This window comes from Narcine bancroftii, chromosome 4 (assembly GCF_036971445.1).
Source record: "Narcine bancroftii isolate sNarBan1 chromosome 4, sNarBan1.hap1, whole genome shotgun sequence".
NCBI lineage: Eukaryota > Metazoa > Chordata > Chondrichthyes > Torpediniformes > Narcinidae > Narcine > Narcine bancroftii.
Window position 1 is genome coordinate 82,228,203 of NC_091472.1, and position 23,077 is coordinate 82,251,279.

Genomic DNA, 23,077 nt, shown 5'->3' on the forward strand with positions numbered 1-23,077 from the left:
TTCAATCCCTCTAGCAATGAAGGCCTACATTCCTTTGCTTTCTTGATATCCAGCTGCACCTGCAAACCAACCTTTTGCAATTCATGCACAAGCACTCCCAAGTTATTCTGCACACCAGCATGCAGCAATTGCTTTTGTTATGAGCCCAAAGGACCCCAAAACCCAGCAGCAATAGATATTCATCACGACAAATGGTTACTTAAACAAAAGTTGTTTTTAAATATCTTTAAACATGAAAACAGAATCACACTTTAACTTATCACCATTAACTTAACTACCCAACTTAACCCCCTTCTAATTCTAAGTACACGTGTAAGTGATGTGTGTGTAAATTTAAGAAAAGTTTTTTGGTTCACAGTTCAATCTCACTTCTCATTCTTCCAAGTTCTCTGGTTGCATGCAATTTTTATACTCTGCACAGAATTTAACATGTATAAAGTTCACCAGGCTTTGGGGCTTGAAGGTAAATGTTTACCAATCAGGATTGTTCTTGTAGGTTTGAAGAGAGAGATGTGTTGTTCCAGGAGTTTCACAACTGAGGTACCACCATTAGTCACCTCAGTGTCTTGCTGATGAAACTTGCTCCATCGGGGTTCTCCAGATGATAACCTCTTTCTTTTAGGCTACCACAGAGTTCCTTTCTGTTCTGCTTATTCCAAGAGAAACATCAAACAGATAGCACTTCCAGCATCTGCCACTCTGGAGCTTCTGTTTCAGTTCCAACAAGCTTCTCCTGGCTGACACTGTTCAGTCTCTCTCTCTATCTCAGATTCCAACTGCCAGCCACATGTCCTTCTCTCTCTCACTTGCAAAACCCCTTCCTTCTCCAGCAAACAATAGGAATCCGTCTTCTGCGCCCATCTTTTGTTTTAGGTAAACAAACCTCTCAACGACCTTTGAGTAAGCACTTTTTAGAGAGGTCAGAGCCTTGCAAAAATGTCCAACACAGACGACCTGACTCCAGTCCATTCATTTCATGACATCTTTTCAATGAGCTCCTACTTGTAAAATGTGCATAGCATTCTCCGAAGTTTCTGTAAAGTCACTGAATATGAATTCTTCAGTATTTTAAATAAGATCTGTTTTAAAGTGTGTGTAAGTATGTAATCTACTCTAATTATCTCCCAAATATTCCATCACACTTTCCATTTAAATAATATTCTGTTCTCCCATTCTTTTTTCCGAAATGGATAACCACACATTTGCCAACATTGTGCTCCATTTTCCGACTCTTGTCCACTCACTTAGCCTATCTATATCTCTCTGCAGACTCTCCATTATCATCTGTACAATTTGCTTTTTCACTCAATTTAGTGTCATTAGTAAACTTAGAAGCACTATTCTCGGTTCCCTCTTCCAGGTTGTTTATGTATACTGTGAACATTTACGGGCCCAGCACCGACCCCTGCGGCATTCCATTCACCACCAATTACCAACCTTTATTCTGCACATCCCTTCCCCCACCTCTCCCTCTGAACATTGGCATATTGATTTCTCCCAGTTCGAACAAAGGAACCTGGACTTGAAGCATGAATTATTTCTCTTTCCAGAGATGCTGAATGACCTGCAGAGTGGTTTCAGCATTTTGTATTTCAGATTTATAGCAGAAATAGTTTTTTTAAAATATTGAGTAAAGGAATTTGCCTTACCAAGTTAAAAAAAATATTTTCAGTGGACGATAACAACCCAAACAAATCCCTTTTCAGTACATAAAGCTCTTGGTGTGACCTGACAATTTAACAAATCTAAAACTTTTTGAATGAGTTATAGTTTAGAAGGGTCGTATCTCTTTAAAAAAAAATAGAGGCACAAAGTAATATTTTGATCTTAACATGCTTTCCAATTTTTGATTTCGTTATTAAATAAAAACTAAGGACAAAGCATTACAGCAATTTTGTTTTGACTCATATACAGGATTTGGATTTAAATGCCAGCATTTATTGGCACTATTTCCTTTGGAGCCTGTGTGGTTCTCTTCCTAAAGATAATCCCAGAGTGTGATTAGATGATATCATTTCAGGTCATTAAGTTGTGAGACTTGAAGAAACTGCAGCTTGTGGTGTTTTATGCATCTGCTGCAAGTGCCCTTGATATTTTGGGAGTAGATTTTGATATTGAAGGAAAGGAAATGAATAATGGCAGTGATTTTATAAATTTTATACTGTGCCACACTAATGTGCTGCAATGTTTTGTATAAAATGGGGTGCTGGTCAAAATGGACTGATTTATCGAGCTTGCTTCAACCTGCTGGAATTTTAAAAAAATATATTGGTCCTCAGTTCAGTTGTGTATTTTGGTGTTCAGTTACTTGAGTTAAATATTAGTTTTCCTTGCTTACCTGCAAAGAAACAAAATGAAAACTATACTGAAACACTTACCTAGTTGTGATCAATGATGCTGCATATAGCAAAATAATTTAATGAGAAATCCTTTGTAGAAAGCAGCTTTAACAGCAGTCATAAGAGAAAGGAGATATTTCCGGCATTTTCACTTCCTCTGGAACTGCTTAAGTAAAATTGCACACTCTGAAATCAAGTTTTCATGCAGAAAACTTCAGAAATGAATGTTGCCCCACTCTGCTTCACTTGCCAAACCCATGACTAAAGCTGCTTCTGCCTAATCAACTAAAGAATCTTGCTTACTATTTGGCCAAACAAAACATCAACTGATGTGACTGGCCAAATATCAAAACTTGTGTTCAAACATATTGTTTTAGGATGGGTCCTGGATGAAAACTGAGATTAAACTGATAAAGAAGGGCTGGTTAAAGAGGAATTTAAAAAAATGTAGACATACAGCACGGCATCAGGCCCTTCCGTCTCATGAGCCTGTGCTGCCAATTAATCTACAACCCCTGTATGTTTTGAAGGGTGGGAGGAAACAATAGACAATAGACAATAGGAGCTGGAGTAGGCCCTTCGGCCCGTCGAGCCAGCACCGCCATTTTACAGATCATGGCTGATCACTACCATCAGTACCCCTTTCCAGCCTTATCCCCATAACCCTTAACTCCTTTGCCCACTAGAGTCTTATCTAACTCTCTTTTGAACATAATCAGCGAATCTGCCTCTACCACCCTCTGTTCTGTGGCAGAGCATTCCACAGATTCACACTTCTCTGGGTAAAAAAATGTTTTCTCATCTCCGTCCTAAAGGGCCTACCCTGTATTCTTAAACTATGCCCTCTAGTCCTCATCTCCCCCATCATTGGGAACAAGTAATCCGACTTCACTCTGTCTATCCCCCTGATAATTTTGTATACCTCAATCATGTTCCCCCTCATCCTTCTAAACTCCATCGGATACAAGTCCAGTTTTTCTAGCCTTTCAGCATATGTCAACCCTGGCATCCCTGGAACTAACCTTGTAAATCTGCGCTGCACACCCTCTATAGCTAGTATGTCCTTCCTCAAAATTGGAGACCAGAACTGGACGCAATACTCCAGGTGGGGGTCTCACCAGGGCCCTGTACAACTGCAGAAGGGCGTCTCTGTTCCTATACTCCAATCCCCTCTTTATGAAAGCCAACATGCTATTAGCCTTCTTCACAGCTTTCTGAACCTGCATGCTAGTCTTCAGTGACCGGTGAACAAGTACTCCCAGATCCATTTGCTCCTCCCCACTCCCTAGCTTGACTCCATTTAAATAATACTCAGCTTTCCTATTATTGCCCCAAAATGGATAACTTCACATTTGCTTACATTGAACGTCATCTTCCATTCAGCAGCCCACTCCCCCAACCTGTCCAAGTCCCTCTGCATTTTCCTGACATCCTCCTCACACCCCACACCGCCACCCAGTTTCGTGTCATCTGCAAATTTGCTCAAATTATTAATAATCCCCTCATCCAAATCATTTACATAAATTACAAGCAACTGAGGACCCAATACCGATCCCTGCGGCACTCCACTCGTCACATCCTGCCATCCTGAAAAAGACCCGCTTACCCCAACCCTTTGTTTCCTATTTCTTAACCAATTTCCTATCCATGTCAGCACCTTACCTCCAATACCATGCTCCCTGATCTTGTCACTAGCAGACATGGGAGAACATACAAATTCCTTATAGACAGTGCTGGATTTGAACCCAGGTCGCTGGCATTGTAACAGCATTGTGCTAACCAAGCTGTCCAAAGTTACATTTTGAGAAAAATTCTGTTGAAGAATGGCCCTTGATTAGAGGACATCATATTTCTTTGGTGCAAGGGAGATGAGAGCTCTGTCTCTCATCCTGGAAAGCAAAGCATAAGGTGGGATTTGTGGCTGGAGGATGTAGAGCTCTGTTGAATAAGGCTGTGGGAGAAAATGTAAAAAACAATTGAAATCCTTGTTAAGGGACATTTTATAAAGCTAAAAGAGATCAGATAGCATATTCCCAAAGCCATTTGGTCCCGAGCCGTATAATATTACTGTAAATTTCTACACTTCCATTTATTCAAAAAGGCAGTTAAAATCACAATTTTTGATTTTTGTTATTAAATAAAAGCTAAGAACAAAGCATAACAGCAATTTTGTTTTGACTCATATACAGGATTTGGATTTAAATGCCAGCATTTATTGGCACTATATCAGTACTTTTCATTTGGAGGTGGTGATAAGCCTGTGTGGTTCTCTTCCTAAAGATAATCCCAGAGAGCGATGAGATATGATATCTTTTCAGGTCATGATGTTGTGAGACTTGAAGAAACCTGTAGATTGTGGTGTTCAATGTGAATGGTCATTTGTTTCACAATTCTTGAACATTCAAGATCAGAGTTTTCCGATTATATTTCAGGATTGAAATTATTTCAAAGCTAGCCTAGAACCAAAGTTCATATTAAATTTATTTAGTCTTTGTTACCACATTTGGTCATTTAAATAATCATGGATATCATTTGTGTAAACCAATTTATAATTTTAAAGAATTTGTCCTTCAGGTTATTTTTTTAATTTTATTTTTTGAAACATTGTTTTACCTGAGTATTGAAAGTAATCTACCTTAGATTAGGCAACTAAGGTAAGCTCATGGAGCAATTGAGTGAAACATGAAAGACTGCAGATGCTGTGATTACAGGAAAAACACACCAAAATGTTGGAGGAACTTAACCGGTCTTTCAGTGTTCATTGGAAACAAAGATCTATTGCTGATATTTTGGGTGTGAGCCCTTCTTCAACAAGGAATCAGCAGAATGAGCAAGGAATAGGAAAAATCTCAGAATAAAGAAAGTGCTGGCTGGGGGAGGAGTCCAGACCAACAGAAGGTGTTAATTGGATATGATAAGGGAAGAAATGAGAATTGATTACGTCTGTGTGAAAGGAGACAGGAAAAAGGTAGAGAGACAGCTGGGGAAAGAAGTATGGGGGGGAGGGGGGAAGGGAAGGTTTAAACGAAAGCCAGAGAATACAATATTAATGCCATTTGGTTGGAGGGTGTCCAGTCGGAAGATAAGGTGTTGTTCCTCCAATTTGTGGCTGGTCTCAGCCTGGCAGTGCATGAGACCATGGACAGACATGTCAGCAAAGGAATGGGATGGGGAATTGAAATAGATGGCTACTGGGAAATCCATACTATTGTGGCGGACAGAGCTGAGGCACGCAACAAAGCGATTTCCTAGTTTACGCCCAGTCTTTCCAATATGGAGGAGACCACAACAGGAGTTCCAGATGCAGTAGATGACCCCTGCAGATTCACAAGTGAAGGACTGTTTGGGGCCTTGAATGTTGGTGATGGAGGAGGTGTGGGTACGTGTAGTATCTCCTACAGTCACAGAGGTAGGTACCAAGGAGATGATTTGTGGGGAGGGAGGAGTGGACAAGGGAGTCATGGAGGGAGTGGTCCCTGCAGAAGGTGGAGAGGAGAGGGGAATATGTGTCTAGTGTCTACTGCTTGCATCATTTTTCTGGGGCAGTCACACTTTCAGGATAACACATTTCCCTTTCTCTGTTTGATCACTATAACCCTGAAGCATCTGTTCAATATATTAACCATTAAGTACTTGAATACCTACCATTCTTATTTCAGACCTCCACCAAAACTCATCAAACCACTATATCACACACTATCTCTAAACTCATCACTTCCGGTTGTCTCCTTAGCTTAGCCTCTAACCACATTTTTTTCTAACCTTGCACTAATTCTACCTCCTATCCAACATCTACAAACCCAATTGTCCTAGCAGGCCCATCGTTTCTGCATGCTTCTGACCCACCGAAGTGGTATCCACTTAACTCTACTCCGTTTTGTTCCCCAGTCCAATCCCTCCCTATCTACATCCAGGATACTTCACAAGCCCTCCATCACTTCAACAACTTCCAGTTCCCTGAACTTGCCCACCTGTTGGCAGAACTTGTCCTCATCCTCAATAACTTCTCCTTTGACTCTTCCCACTTTCTCTAAGTCAAAGGGGCAGCCATGAGTACCTACATTGGCCCCAGCTATGGCTGCCTTTTTTTTCGCTGTATGTTGCAACCTATGCTACAGGCCTACACAGGCAAAGTCCCTCAACTCTTACTCAGTGACATTGATGACTGTTTTGGTGATGTCTCATGCACCCATGATGAGCTTGTCGTCTTTATCCAATTTGCGCCAACTTCTATCCTGACCTCGAACTTACTTGATCCATCTCTAACAACACTCTCCATTTTCTCAGTATCCCTGTCTCCGTCATGGGAGACAAACTCTCCACAGACATCTTCCACAAACCCATCAGCTCCCACAGCTACCTCATCTACACCGCTTCACACCCTGTCTCCTGTAAGGATTCCATTCCTTTCTCTGAATTCCTCCATCTCCATCACATCTACTCCCTGGACGTCTTCCATGCCTGATCATTAGAGATATTCTCCTTCTTCAAACAACCTGGCTTCCTCTCTACACCATCAACTTGCTCCTCATCCCCACATCCTCCATTACCCACACATCTGCCCTGGCCCAGGCGCAACAGGAACAGGATTCCCCTTGCCTTCACCTACCACTCCACCAGCCTCCACATCCAACATATCACTCTCCATCAGCCAACATGTCACGCAAGGGCCACTCCCTCATCCCTTCCCGCTAATCGCCCTGTTGTCAATCTGCATGGGTCATCTACTGCATCTGATGCTCCTGTTGTAGTTTCCTCTACATCAGAGACATTGGAAGCAGAATAGGAGATTGCTTCATTGAGCTCCTTTGGTCTGTCCACCACATTAGCATTATTTTCCCAGTGGCCACTCATTTCAATTACCCACCCTATTCCCTTGCTGATGTGTCTGTCCATGGTCTCATGCACTACCAGAATTTAGAACAGTACCTCCTATTCCATCTAGGCACCCTCCAACCAGATGGCATTAACATCGACTTCTCCGATTTCTGTAAGAGCCCACAACCCATCCTTCCCTATGCTTCCTTTTCTCTAGCTTGGTCTCTCTCTCTCTTCCTTTTTCCCTCTGTTTCCTTTCACAGAACCAGACACAAACACTCTCTACCAATCAATTCTCATCTTTCAACTCTCCTGTCCTATTAGATCCAATTAAAATCTTTACGCCTCTATACGCCTCTCCCCTCCATTCTTCTCTTTTACTCCACTTTTTGATACAGACTCCTGTCTTTTTCGCTCGTACCTAGAGGAAGGGCTGAGGTCCAAAATGTTGGAAATATATCTTTACCTCCAATGGATGCTGCAAGACTGGTTGAGTTCTTCCTGCATTTCTGTGTGTTTTTACTGCAGTTATAGTGCAGACGATGCCGCTTTAGTTGCCCATTCAGAGCCAGCTCTTCAGCGCTTGACGTCCTGCTTTGCGGAAACTGCCAAAATGTTTGGCCTGGAAGTCAGCCTGAAGAAAACTGAGGTCCTCCATCAGCCAGCTCCCCACCATGACTACCAGCCCCCCCACATCTCCATCGGGCACACAAAACTCAAAACGGTCAACCAGTTTACCTATCTCGGCTGCACCATTTCATCAGATGCAAGGATCGACAATGAGATAGACAACAGACTCGCCAAGGCAAATAGCGCCTTTAGAAGACTACACAAAAGAGTCTGGAAAAACAACCAACTGAAAAACCTCACAAAGATAAGCGTATACAGAGCCGTTGTCATCCCCACACTCCTGTTCGGCTCCGAATCATGGGTCCTCTACCGGCATCACCTACGGCTCCTAGAACGCTTCCACCAGCGTTGTCTCCGCTCCATCCTCAACATCCATTGGAGCGCTTTCATCCCTAACGTCGAAGTACTCGAGATGGCAGAGGTCGACAGCATCGAGTCCACGCTGCTGAAGATCCAGCTGCGCTGGGTGGGTCACGTCTCCAGAATGGAGGACCGTCGCCTTCCCAAGATCGTGTTATATGGCGAGCTCTCCACTGGCCACCGTGACAGAGGTGCACCAAAGAAGAGGTACAAGGACTGCCTAAAGAAATCTCTTGGTGCCTGCCACATTGACCACCGCCAGTGGGCTGATATCGCCTCAAACCGTGCATCTTGGCGCCTCACAGTTTGGCGGGCAGCAACCTCCTTTGAAGAAGACCGCAGAGCCCACCTCACTGACAAAAGGCAAAGGAGGAAAAACCCAACACCCAACCCCAACCAACCAATTTTCCCCTGCAGCCGCTGCAACCATGTCTGCCTGTCCCGCATCGGACTTGTCAACCACAAACGAGCCTGCAGCTGATGTGGACTTTTACCCCCCTCCATGAAGCCAAGCCAAAGAAAAGTGTCTGCAGACTTGCATGTTTTACTCTTATTTCATAAATGGGTATTTTTAACTTTTTGATTTGAATCATACAAAATTGCTAATTTATTGCATGTAAATTGGTGAGATACAAAATCAAGAAGCTTTTTTCCATGAGGAGATTTTCTTTGGCAGTGTCCATTGAGATTCAAGATTCAAAATTAATTTATTGTCATGTAATAATACAGAACATGTAATATTACCCAAAATTGCCTTCTACCTATCGTAAGGCAAACAAAGGGTCACCATTAGTGTAACTCAGCACCCCTTACGATATGAGAGAAAGAGAAGCAGAGTTCCTTCATGGTTCCTGTGTGTCCATGAAATCACTTCTATCTGTTACAAGCCTAGACGACCCATAAATAGATATTCACCAAGACAAATGGTAACTTAAAAAAAAGTTGCTTTTAATTATCTTTAAACATGAAAACAGAATCACACTTTAACTTATCACTATTGACTTTACTAACCTAACTTAACCCCCTTCTAATTCTATGTGCATGTGTATGTAATGTGTGGAAGTTCAGAAAAGTTTTTAAATTCACAGTCCAATCTCACTTCTCATTCCTCCAAGTTCACTGGTTGCAGTCAATTCTTATACCGTGCACAGAATTTAACATTTGTAAAGTTCACCAGGCTTTACTGCTTGAAAGGTAAATGGTTACTGCTCAGGAAGTTCTTGTTGGTTTTCAGAGAGAGATTTGTTGTTCCAGGACAGCCACAATTGATTTACATCCATCAGCCACTTCAGTGTCTTACTGACAAAACTTGCCCTTTCAGTGTTCTCCAGATGATAATCTTTTCCTTTCAGGTCCCCACAAAATTCCTTTTTGTTTCTCGATTTCCAAGTGAAACGTTAGGCAGCCAGTCCTCTCCTCTTGCATGAACCACAAGGGCTCTGACCAGGCTGAACTTGCAACTTGTCTTCCAGATGGGGTTTCCACAAGCTTTCCAGCTTGTCCTGTTCCAGTCCCAGTTGCTGTTGCTGGCTGTAACACTGTAGAAGTGATCTCTGTTTTTCTCTCTCTCTCTCACACACACAGAGAAAGCCTATCTGACTCTCTCTGCTTACAAAAACACATGACCCTCTTAGAACAGCTCCAGACAATCTGCGGCTCTGACAAGCTCTTTCACCTGTTGCCTTTTTGTAAACAATAAACCATTAGCGAAGTCTCCAAAGCTCTTGCAATAGCTGTGGGGCCGATATGTCTAGCATTAGCAGAGCTCCAATATTTCAAATAAGATCTGTTTTAAAGTGTTTGTATGTGACCTACTCTAACATACCTTTTCGAATTTATCTCCCAAATACATATCTATATACTCTGTCACACAGTGCTCTCACAGCCTCTGCAACCATAAAGACTCCTGTTTGATCCATCGGCAATCCAAGCTCCATATCTAAACCACCAATGTGATCAGGAAGCCTTCAGTGCCCAAGGCCCTTTAGGATCCCTTCTTGCTCTCAGAACCTTCTTGAATTTCTGCTCTTATATCTGGATCCAATAAGCCAGTCTCCAGTAGCCCACAGCCAGTGTGGGTCAGCCTCTGTGGTAATCGTCCTGTAGGGTCATCTCCTCTGCTTCTCCTTCTCAGCAGAGGGTGTTCTCCTCATTTCTTATGCCCTGTGCTGCTCAGCTACTCTGGCCCATTATTTCGGGCAAGGTTTTAGTTTCAAACCACTAGCTCCTTAAACAGGCTGATTAATGCCTGTATGAAGCCACTGGCATTGGGACTGGGCAGTTAAATCCTTTGGAGACGTGCTGTGTCTGCATTCTCCTCTCTCCTGGGCTGGTGGGAGTGCTGCTGTTCCAGCAGCTCTGGCAGCGCTGTCACTTTTAAAAAACTTGTAATAAAGATAACTTATTTCCAAGTTCTAAGAGCAATTGATAATTTTTTTTTAGTATGAATGGGTTTCTGCTGATGGATTTATTGGCTGCAGGTCGACAAGCAAATACTGTAACACAATTGCAAAAGTTTTACAGTGGGGAGAAATCTTTATATATTTCTCCCTATAAAGGGCTGTTACATGTTCCTCCACATGTAGAATCATTGAAATACAATTTGTATTTTAGATATTCCAGGAGCAAAAGAATATGTCAAGATGTTACTTGTTGCATGCATGCAAAGAATGAATAATTACCAGCTTTTAAGCAATTATACTATTGGTAATTTTGCTGTGCATTCACATGAAAAATCAGTTGCAATGACCTGGATTTTATCTGAAGTCTACGCTTGCAGTTGATCTAAGAATTAAAAAAAAATCTCAAACTTTAGATTTTCCTGTTGCGTGTTCTTGAATCCCATTCTGTCTGCCCCCACAAATGCAGTATTACACAGGACAGTCAAAGCTACTCGAGTCCTCAATGTTGAAATAGATCTGTGAAGAGGCTGAGTAAATCTGCAGAGTTAACTCTTAAAAATACTCTGAATGTTCCTGAAACATACAAAATACCATTTAAATTTTTAACTTATTTTGTCAAACAATGGGTTTGACTTATTTTTAAAATATATTTTTAAATTAAGTGACCATGAAAAATTCTTATTAAATTAATGAAGTTTTATTTGGGTCCTTTGCAACATTTTCATTCATTGTAAATATACAGGTACACTTTGTGCCTATTCAGAATATTTAATTAAGTTATTTCCGTGTAATGGGAATTTGGTCTTGCTCCCTTGTTAAACCATGTTGAATCCAATATAAAAATAAAACTTGCATTTTCAGAGAATTACTGACAGTAGCTTCAGGATTTCTGCATTCAACCATATGTTTGTGAAGATCTTAAAGTTATCAATAATGACAGTGAACATGGATAAGTTTAAAAATAAAGAAAACTTATCTGAAAAATTAAAATGCTGGAAAGGTGCAGCAGGATAAACTGGAAACAGCATAAATATTTAGCAATACAGCCCTTTCTGATGCAGGGTCTTCCATCTGAAAATGTAACTCTTTCTCATTACAAAATGCTTTCTGTTGATAAATATAGTTGCAATATTATCAAAAGATTAGGGAATTTTCATTATTTCAGCAGTTGTTTTAATTTTATTGTGAAAATAATGGTCAAATTTGTATAACTTTTGCTATGTGTTAATGCTTATCAATATTTTCCTTGTTAATTTTATTTTGCTTCAGATAAAGGAAGGGGACGAAGCAAAGGAATAAGTGATGCAGAGCGAATGAAAACCGAGATAACTCAGCGAGAAAGAAAAAGAAATGAATCATTTGTCAAAGAAAATGAAGCGTCAGATCAACCACTAGAGAAAAAGGGCAGAAGGAAAAAAGCAGAGGCAACTGAAACTGAACAGCATACTCTCAGCAAGGTAATTAATTTTATGGATTGTTTATTATTTTCCATAAGCCACTTTAATTTGTATTTTAACGACATGAATGAGCAGCATTTGTTATTCTCAGCAATTAGTCCTTAATTTTGTCCATTTTTAGAACTTTTTTGTGATCTACTGTTGTTTTTCTTCTTATTTCTATAATTTCTAACTTAAGTTAATATTCAATTTTGTCCCAAGAGATGGGACTCTTCAAATTCATGTGGCTTTTTATGTAATTTTATTCCAAGTTTGTAAAGTGATAAAAGCTTAAAATGAAGCAAACTTGACAAGGGCAGAACTTTTAATTCAGCGTACCCTCCAATTTTTAGAGGTGGAAGTTTAAAATAAGATTGTAAATTTATTTGATCATTTAAAAAGCAGGTTCATGAGGGTACAGACATTCTTGATCCTGCGGTTTGCTTTGAGGACCCGAAATTGCTTGTGCATGATTTCGTAGAAAATAGGATAGTCTTTGCACAGCAGTTACCACACAGGCTTCAATAAGCAGTGGTGAGGAAGGGGGTCTTTTGACCAGGTAGAATTAGCAAGAAAGGAGTGGGAAAAGCTCTCCACCTAACAAAATTCTGGGAACAGAGTCCTATAAGCACCACACTATCAGCAATGAAAAAAGCGCAAAATGTCAATGCAACATCCAAGAACTATTAGATTAATTGTTTATTGAGAGATATACAAAAATATCCATCTCATCATTGTCATTTCAGTTCCCTGGCTCTTTGAATTTACCATTGCCCAGTACATTCTGTTACCTCCCAAACTATAGAATAACAGAAATGTTGCCACAAGAACATTATTGAGGACTCATGGATTCTATTCTCCAAGCTCTTCTTGGACCACATCACAGACAAGTGAACAACCCCCAGCCAACAGGAACTGCAGAGTATCACATGTTTGGATTGCCCTGAGGTCCACCTCAATTTACACTTCTAACAAGTTTCTTGGGGCCTCATTGAGACAATCCTAAAACTAATTTGATGAGAGTGAGCAAAAAATCCTGGAATTAGTTGATAAATGTAAGACCCTTTTGGTTTCAGAAACAGGTTCACGGGCACTTGAAGGCCGAGGTCCAACAGAAGTCCTGTGAACCAAAGAACAGATGGTGGGTGGAGAGAGCACAGGAAGTTTAACAACAGTGATAAGATCATGCAAGGCAGCGTATAGGTCAAACATCCAGACGTGCAATGCATTGAGTGCCAAGAAGAGGTCAATGTATGAAGGAGAAAGAGGCAGTTAGGGTTTGCTGGGTGAATCCTTTACCAGTGCTTTTATCCGTTATGTCTGTGGCTTAATTCCATTCTACAGTAAACTACCAGGTCCCAACTACTTTACTGCCACCCCTGTATGTTTAGTTGTCAAAAAGGCTATGAGCTCAATGCAAAACTGCAAGGTCACGTGAATAGATGGTATTCTTATTGACATTATAAAGGATGGCAGATGGAAACTTCAGTCACAAATTCCCACTCTCATCTCTCACAACTGGAAGGAGGAAGACCTGTCTCGGGACCTCATGAAAGGAGACAAACATGTTTGTGCTAACTATAGAGAATCTTCAAACTCTCTGTCACATCAAAGGTCACTACCAGGGTCCTTCTCAGCCACCACTTCCCAAGAACCAAAGAGCTGTTCCCCAAATCAAGGAGCAGATTCCATGCAGTTGTAGACAGTGGACATAATTTTAACTGGATGTCAGCTCAGAAACTTATTGTTTACTATCTTTGACCTTTTTGACCCCACAAAAGCCTTTGGCTCTGTCAGTTGAGAGAAACTTCTAAATGTGGTTTCCTGCAGAAACTTTTGACTGCTTTTCTTGTGTTAATATACAAACCACAATCTTAACCAATTAGACCAAGTCTAAATGCAGGCTGGTATTAAACAAGGCTGTGTTATTTCCTCAACACTTTATTCAATTCTTCTCGCTACATGGAGCTAATCTGCAGGACACATGGAACTGTTTATCCTATGTCACCTCCACTTCGAACCAAGGTCAACTTTGGTCATTGAGCTGCAGCACATAGATAGCATCTGCATATATGCAGAGGTTGAGCACATGTGAACACGGAAGTTTTTGAGTGAATGTACTTAACATTTTTTAAATGTAGTGTTCTCTACTAAGCTCTACCCATAGCAGTCAAGGTCCAGGATGAAATCCTGGGAAATGTGGATATTCATTCCAGAGCCACTTCTCAATGATGGCTGAAACTAAAACTTCCCCATGTTCTGTTTGTTCATTATCACGAACCTTGCTGATCACCACCAGCTCCTAATTAACCAAGTATAATTTTGACATTCACTCTTTGGATTTTCCACCTCTTCTTCTCTGTAGTCTCTATGCCTTAAGACCCATGATATCTGGCAATAATGGCCTTTTTTATCATTTTCCCTAGGCAAGTTTCTAAGCTCTATATTTTCTTTCTTAAATCTTGGTTTCTTTACTTCATTTTTGTCCTTTTATAAACCATAGAATGTTACAGCACATAAAGACAGGCCATTTGACCCTTCAGGTCTGTGCAGACCAATAAATCTAAATAGTCCCACTGACCTGCCTTCATTCCATAACTCTCCAGACCTCTCCTATCCATGATATTATCCAATTTATTTTTAAAACTAAAGATTGAATCTGCTTTCACTACATTAGATGGCAGTTCATTCCACATTCCTACCACTCTCTGAGTGAAAAACTTTCTCCTAATGTTCCCTTATACCTTTCCCCTTTCATCCTCTCATATTTATCTCCTCAATCTTAGTGGAAACGTCCTACTCACATCTACTCTGTCTAACCCCCTCATAATCTTATAAACCTCTATCAAGTCTCTCCTCATTCTTCTTTATTCGAAGGAGTATAGTCCTAACCTGTTTAATCTTTCCCAGTAACTCAACTCCTGAAGACCTGGCAACATCATAGTAAATCTTCTCTGCACTCTTTCAATCTTATTGATATCTTTCCTGCTAAGTGTGGCCTCACCAATTACTTGAATAACTTCAACATAATATCCCAACTTCTATACTCAATACTTTGATTTATAAAGGCTAAGATGCCAAAAGCTTTCTTTACAGCCCTGTCCACATGCGATGTCACTTTCAGGGTATATGTATTTCCAGATCTCTTTGCTCCTCCGCACTCCTCAATGGCCTAACATTTACTGTGTACATCCTACCCTGATTCGCTCTTCCAAAGTGCAACACCTCAGATTTATCTGCATTAAATTCCATCAGCCATTTACCAGCCCAATTTCCCAGCTTGTCCAGATCCCTCTTCAAGCTTTGAAAATCTTCCTCACCCCACGACACCTCCTATCTTTGTGTCATCAGCAAACTTGCTGATCCAATTGACCACGTTATCATCTAGGTCATTTTATATATATATATATGAAAGACCCCAACAATGAAGACGCTGTTTACATCCGGTACCGCACGGATGGCAGTCTCTTCAATCTGAGGCGCCTGCAAGCTCACACCAAGACACAAGAGCAACATGTCCGTGAACTACTCTTTGCAGACGATGCCGCTTTAGTTGCCCCAGAGCCAGCTCTTCAGCGCTTGACGTCCTGCTTTGCGGAAACTGCCAAAATGTTTGGCCTGGAAGTCAGCCTGAAGAAAACTGAGGTCCTCCATCAGCCAGCTCCCCACCATGACTACCAGCCCCCCCACATCTCCATCGGGCACACAAAACTCAAAACGGTCAACCAGTTTACCTATCTCGGCTGCACCATTTCATCAGATGCAAGGATCGACAATGAGATAGACAACAGACTCGCCAAGGCAAATAGCGCCTTTAGAAGACTACACAAAAGAGTCTGGAAAAACAACCAACTGAAAAACCTCACAAAGATAAGCGTATACAGAGCCGTTGTCATACCCACACTCCTGTTCGGCTCCGAATCATGGGTCCTCTACCGGCACCACCTACGGCTCCTAGAACGCTTCCACCAGCGTTGTCTCCGCTCCATCCTCAACATCCATTGGAGCGCTCACACCCCTAACGTCGAGGTACTCGAGATGGCAGAGGTCGACAGCATCGAGTCCACGCTGCTGAAGATCCAGCTGCGCTGGATGGGTCACGTCTCCAGAATGGAGGACCATCGCCTTCCCAAGATCGTGTTATATGGCGAGCTCTCCACTGGCCACCGTGACAGAGGTGCACCAAAGAAAAGGTACAAGGACTGCCTAAAGAAATCTCTTGGTGCCTGCCACATTGACCACCGCCAGTGGGCTGATAACGCCTCAAACCGTGCATCTTGGCGCCTCACAGTTTGGCGGGCAGCAACCTCCTTTGAAGAAGACCGCAGAGGCCATCTCACTGATAAAAGGCAAAGGAGGAAAAACCCAACACCCAACCCCAACCAACCAATTTTCCCCTGCAACCGTGTCTGCCTGTCCCGCATCGGACTTGTCAGCCACAAACGAGCCTGCAGCTGACGTGGACTTTTTACCCCTCCATAAATCTTCGTCCGCGAAGCCAAGCCAAATAAAAAAAAAAATATATATATATATATATTACATATAACACAGATCCCTGAGGCACATCACTCGACACAGACCTCCAGTCTGAGAAGGAACCATCCATCACCACTCTCTGTTTTCTTTCACCAAGCCAATTTCAAATCCGGTTTGCAACCTCTACATGTATTCTTAGTGTCCTAACCTTCTGAACCAACCACTCATGTAGAACCTTGTCAAAGGCCTTATTAAACTCCATATAGACAACATCCATGGCCTTTACCTCATCAATCTTCCTGGTAACTTCCTCAAAAAACTTAAGATTTGTTAAACACAACCTACCACGCACAAATCCATGTTGACTGTCCTTAATCAGCTGATGATGGTCCAAATAACTTTATATCCTATCTCTCAGAAATCCCTCAAATAATTTACATTCTACTGATGTCAGACTCACGGGTGTATAATTGCCTGGTTTACTGTTGGAGCTATTCTTAAACAGCAGAACAACATGAGCAACCCTCCAATCCTCTGGCACCTCCCATGTGACTAAAGGCATTTTGAATACAGGTACATGATCCTTTATCCGGACATCTAAAATCCGGAAAGCTTCAAAATCTGGCAACTGGGGAAAGAGACGGCAGCACGAGTTGGGTGGGTGAGAGGGAGAGACCGGCAGCGCGAGTCGGGCGGGAGACCGGCAGGGCGAATTGAGTGGCCGATGGGGAGGAGACCGGCAGCGCGAGTCAGGTGGTCGAGGGGGGAGACCGGCAGCGCGAGTCAGGTGGTCGAGGGGGAGACTGGCAGCGTGAGTGGGGGGGCGGGGGGAGACCGGCAGCGCGAGTCGGGCGGGGGGAGACCGGAGCGCGAGTCGGGCGGGGGGAGACCGGCAGCGCGAGTCGGGCGGGGGGGAGACCGGCAGCGCGAGTCGGGCGGGGGGGAGACCGGCAGCGCGAGTCGGGCGGGGGGAGACCGGCAGCGCGAGTCGGGCGGGGGGAGACCGGCAGCGCGAGTCGGGCGGGGGGAGACCGGCAGGGCGAATTGAGCGGCCGATGGGGAGGAGACCGGCAGCGCGAGTCAGGTGGTCGAGGGGGGAGACCGGCAGCGCGAGTCAGGCGGACGAGGGGGGGAGAGACTGGCTGCGCGAGTGGTGGGGTGGAGACTGGGCAAGTCGGGCAGTTAAGGTGGGGGAGACTGGCAGTGCGAGTTGGGTGGGCGGGGTGGGGGGGGATTGGGAGAGACCGGCAGCGCGAATGAAAGGAGGTGGGGTTGGATATGGCAGCACAATTTGGGTGGGTTTAAATCTGGCATTCTGGAATCTGGAAAATTATGAAATTCAGAACACACTGTCCCCCAAGGGTTCCGGATAAAGGATTGTGTACCTGTATATCTGTCAGGGAACCTGAAATTTCAGCACTTGTCTCCTTCAAGGTGTGGGGAATATTATATCCATTCCAAGGGATTTGTCTACCTTTATTTGTTGCAAGGCAGCAAATACTTCCTTTTCCTTAAACTCCATATATTTCACGACACTTCTATTTGTTTCCCTTTAATCCTTATTCACTATGTCAGTTTCCCGTGTAAATACCAATACAAAAAAAATTGTTTAGGATCTCCCCCATTTTGTGAGGATCCACACATAGTCGATCACTCTGATTTTCTAGGAGTCCAATTTTGTCCCTTACGATCCTTTTACTTCTAATATACTTGGATTTTTCGTCACATTATCTGTCAAAGCACCGTCGTGTCTTCTTTTTGCCTTCCTAATTTCCTGAAGCATTTTCTTACATTTTCTATACTCTGAAATAAGCTCATTTCCTCCTTGTTGTCTATTCTGCTTATATAGCTCCCTCCTTTTCATATAAAACCAATTGGTCACCACTCCCAACATCACAAATTCTCTGGAATATTTTCTGATATGAATGATTTTGTGTAAATGCCACTATTACATATGAAGTAAGAATGTACAGATGGTTGCAATTTCATGTTTTCCAGAGCAATTCCAAAGAAAATAATTTTGGAACAAATTCCACTTGTGTGAAAAGGAAAGAAAATAAGAACAAATTCAGTGCACCTTTTCAGAGTGAGGAGAAGTGGAAACTTGATGCTGTTGAAGGCAGAAGCCGACGCGATTGCAGCCCACAGCAATTGCATGAAACAAGTAACTGGGCAGTGAGTGATAAAGAGGAGGAGGGGGAGGAAGTGGAATTGCTTTTTAGACCAGATAAGCAGGAGGAGCTGCAGTGCAAACATATGCAAGGTCCCCATAGTAAAAGCAGCAGCCCAGGACCAGAAGAGCCAGGGCTGGCAGGAGGCGCAAGCACTTCTCATGCTGAAGAGGATAAGAGGAGAGCATGTGTATATGGAAGTAATTGTTACAGGTATTTATCATCTACATTGAAATATACTCTATATGCACATTGGAGTTGTATTGATTTCCATCAAACAAATACAGATACTTTTTGTTTATAGTCTTCTTTTATTTTGGGTGTAAAATAAGTGAATACATAAGCCTCCAACAGAAACAGCCAAGAGCTTCAACTAGTATTTCTAATGTGAGCTGGTGGCAAAATTTATAATTAGAATAAAGGACGAGGTTTTTTTCCAAAAATCTTTTCTGGCTTCTCTATGTACATGTATCATTGCAAATATAGTCTGTAATATGATAAATATATTACACAGTTCATAAGAAAATGTTTAAGCTTGGTAAGGAAATGTCTCAAGGAATGAAGGAAGACCTGTTTTGAAGAGACAAAAGGACTTTTAATCCATGCAGGCTTCCAGACCCAAAAATGTTTGCTGGAGACTTAAGCTTGAGGGTTAAAGCTCTCAAAATGCACATATACAGTATATCCATATTCTAGAATTAGTAATAGTAAATTGTAACAGTTTAAAACTAGATTCCCTTAATGCAGGGTCTCTAGCTGAAACATCGACTGTTCTCATTCCTTCCACTGATGCTGCACCCCAGAAGTTTTTTTTTGTTTTGTTTTATAACTATGAAGATGTGGGCAGGAGAGGGTGATACTTAAAATGGAGCTGGTTTAGCCAACAAAAGAGGAACTAAGCATCCATTGGCAAGGGAGGGAGCAGGCTTTTTTTTTATATACACACAGTGACAGGATGCAGAATGCTGCAAGGTGAGCAGGTAAGATGTGGGAAGAAATTATACCAGAGACAAATAAAGGAATGTCACAAATAAAATTGAGGTCTATAAGCATACAGCGGAGAGAAAAGAGGATGCAATTAATGGATATGAATGGATAATATGAATGGATATGAAAAACCAAAGGGTTAATTCTTAACTGCTGATTAATATTTTGCTTCCTGAACATTTTTGGGTGTATTTTATGGACTTTTGGCTGCTGATCACAAAATCACCTTAAAAATTTTCTATCACATACCATTTTTTTGAGATTGCAGTGAACTGGAATTCACTGGTAGTGAGTTGTACTGATGGCTGGCCCTGCCTCCCACTTCTGCCCCCATCTGCTCACATATAACCCTGGTTTCCCGCCTAAACTCAGAACCCTTCTGAAAACTACTGTGAAACCCTAACCATTGTTCTCCCTCCAGTCGTGAGAGCTTTTATTCGCGCTACAATTTTATTGATTTATTCCCTAAATGTTGGAAGCGCTACTCAAGCCTGGTACGCTGTTGATAAACACAGCTGAGAAGTTCACATACTGGCTAGACTGCTTCCAGGCCTACCTGAACGCGACCAGAGACGTCTTCCACACCAATGAACTCAGGTGGTCCTCACTCGTTTAGAGGGTAGGAAAGGGTATGCAGTCATCAGGGACTGCTCTACATATGTCGCTGCTGTCAAGGCTTTGAAGGCTAGGTACCTGAAGTCACAAAATGAGGTCCTAGAGAGGCACGGACTTGTTCTACATTGCCAGTGGCCAGGAGAGACCATCGATAACTACCTGCTGGATCTGTGGACGCTTGCCAAGAAGTGCAGGTACGAAGCGGCTACTGGTCGCATTCGTGAGGAAGGACAGATCTGGGACACTCTAGTTGTGGGGATCCGCTCAAGGTACATGAGGTAGTGACTGCTCGAGTCAGGAAGGAAGGACCTGACTAGCCATGTTGAACTGGCAAAATCGTTGGAACAGGCCAAGCTCGACAATGACGACCTCAAAGCCAGAGAGCTCACTCACCCAGGTGACCCCTGTCCTAATGACTGCCGCTTCCTAAGCTCGGGAGCACTTTTTCTGCGGCAAGAGCCAGCATCCCCAATCTCTTGCCCGGCAAAAGACTCCACGTGTTCCAGTTATAGCAAGAAAGGGCATTGGGTGGAGGGTTTGCTGTGCAAGGGGAAGCCCGCAGCCTGCACCACTCCCAGATCCGATTCCAGCCCCAAGCTGTCTGCCCTGAATTCACCCGAGCCCACTTGTGGCACTACACGCCGACAGAGGATGGCAGTGAGGAGATGGACCAAAAGGCCTCGATGGACATCTTGCCGTGCCTTAAATTCAAACGGCGCCATCATCGTCAGAGGAGGAAGGAGGGCAGCCATCTCGCTACGCCATGAAGTCAACTCCATCTTACCCACACAGGGCAACCCAGGACAGTGGGGGCCACTCGAGTGAGGAGTATGGAGTCTCTGGGGACCTAGATCAAGACAGATCTCACCAGCTCAGAAACTCCATAGTGACTGGGAAGGTAAATGGACATTCCACTAACCGACACAGGCTCTACTGAAAGCTTCATAGACTCACAGACTGTGCAAGGTACAACCTAAAGATGTATCCTTCCAATTATTGCATATTCCTTGCATCTCATTTGCATTCTATGCATATTCAACAACATTGAATAGTACATCTATCCTTTGAAGTGGGGTAATTCTGTAAGATTGTGTGCTTCGGTGCTGTTGGGTCTGGACTTGCTGTATCACCTTAAAAGCATGACCTCGGAGTATTCTGGTCCCCTTCCCCCTGTAACGGTTTGCAATGGAAGGCCCCTAAAATCAGGACCCAAATGCAGCCCCTCCATACTGAATATCGACCCCCGTGCTCTCTTTCCGAATCTGTCCTCAGACTGCAAACCTATTACTACCAAGAACAGGAGGTACAGTACAGCAGACCGAGATTTTATAAAGTCTGAGATACAATGTCTGCTTGACAAAGGTATCATTGAACCTAGCACCAGCCCATAGGGAGTGCAAGTGGTAGTGGTAAAATGGGAAAACAAGTCCAGGCTAGTAATTGACTATAGCCAAACTATTAATCGGTACACACTCCTGGACGCATACACCCTCCCTCAAATTTCGAACATGGTGAATGATATTGCTCAGTATCGGGTCTATTCGACCATTGACCTGAGAGCTGTTTATCACTAGCTGGCAATCTGTTCCGAGGTCTGTCCATATACGGCATTTGAGGCTAACAGTCGTCTCTATCAATTCAGGAGGGTCCCTTTTGGTATTACTAACGGGGTTTCTATCTTCCAGAGGCAGATGGACAGAATGATGGATGAGTATGGGTTGAAAGCTACCTTCCCCTACCTTGATAATGTCATCATCTGTGGCCACACCTTGGAAGACCATGACACCAACCTCTAAAGTTTTTTCCATGTGGCGAAAGCCCTGAACCTCACTTATAACTCTGACAAGAGCATGTTCAGGACTAAACGTCTAGTTATCTTTGTCTATGTGGCAGAGAATGGCATCGTTGGCTCCGATCCTGATAGGACATGCCCCTGGTAGAGCTCCCCATTCCCAGGACCACAAAGGGTTTGAGGAGATTCCTTGGGTTTTTCTCCTATTACACCCAGTAGATCCCTCAATATACTGATAAGGTTCACCCTCTCTTAAAACCCACTAATTTCCCCCTCTCTGCTCAAGCCCAAAGAGCTTTAAACTACCTCTTTTCGAAAGCTGCCATGCACGCAGTAGATGAGAGTGTACCTTTCCAAGTAGAAAGCGATGCCTCGGATGTAGCCCTGGCCGCCACCCTCAACCAGGTGGGCAGACCAGTTGCATTTTTTTCTTGGACATTACAAGGCCACGAGCTCCACAACCCATCGATGGAAATGGAGGCTCAAGCTATTGTAGAAGCCTTGAGGCACTGGAGACACTACCTGGCTGGTAGAAGATTTACACTCCTCACTGACCTGCACGGTCGCATTCATGTTTAATAATGTCAAGAGGGACAAAATCAAGAATGACAAGATTGCTAGGTGGAGGATCGAGCTCTCCACCTACAATTATGACATTGCCTATTGGTCAGGAGCCCTTAAATTATCCTCTAGATTCCTTATCCAGAGGAAGCTGTCCTCTGCACACACCGGTTAACTGTGGTCTCTACATAATAAGCTCTGCCATCCAGGGGTTACCCACATGGTTCATTTTGTCAAGGTGCGCAATCTGCCCTTCTCCATGGAAGATGTCAGGGAAATGCCAGGTCTGTGCGGTGTACAAGCTGCACTTCTACTGCCCCGCAAAGGCTCACCTGATCAAGTCGTCCAGGCCCTTTGAACGGCTCAGTGTCGATTTCAAGGGACCTCTCCCCTCCACGAATGGGAACATCTTCTTCCTCTCTATCATTGATGAGTACTCCCACTTCCCATTCGCCATTTCATGCCCAGACACATTCACTTCGTCAGTCAT

At 43.1% G+C, this 23,077-nt stretch overlaps 1 protein-coding gene across 3 annotated transcripts in view; it reads left to right on the top strand.

Annotated features, from left to right (window-relative positions):
• The window catches only part of aplf (aprataxin and PNKP like factor), a 146,776-nt gene that overhangs the window by 47,694 nt on the left and 76,005 nt on the right, over nucleotides 1-23,077 (top strand). For all 3 annotated transcript variants that reach the window (XR_011355850.1, XM_069931779.1, XM_069931780.1), the window contains exons 6-7: nucleotides 11,819-12,006; nucleotides 18,460-18,845. Coding sequence is in view for 2 of the 3 variants with exons in the window: in XM_069931779.1 (XP_069787880.1) it covers nucleotides 11,819-12,006; nucleotides 18,460-18,845 (574 nt within the window). In the remaining variant the exon portion in view is untranslated. The remainder of the gene's footprint in view (nucleotides 1-11,818; nucleotides 12,007-18,459; nucleotides 18,846-23,077) is intronic.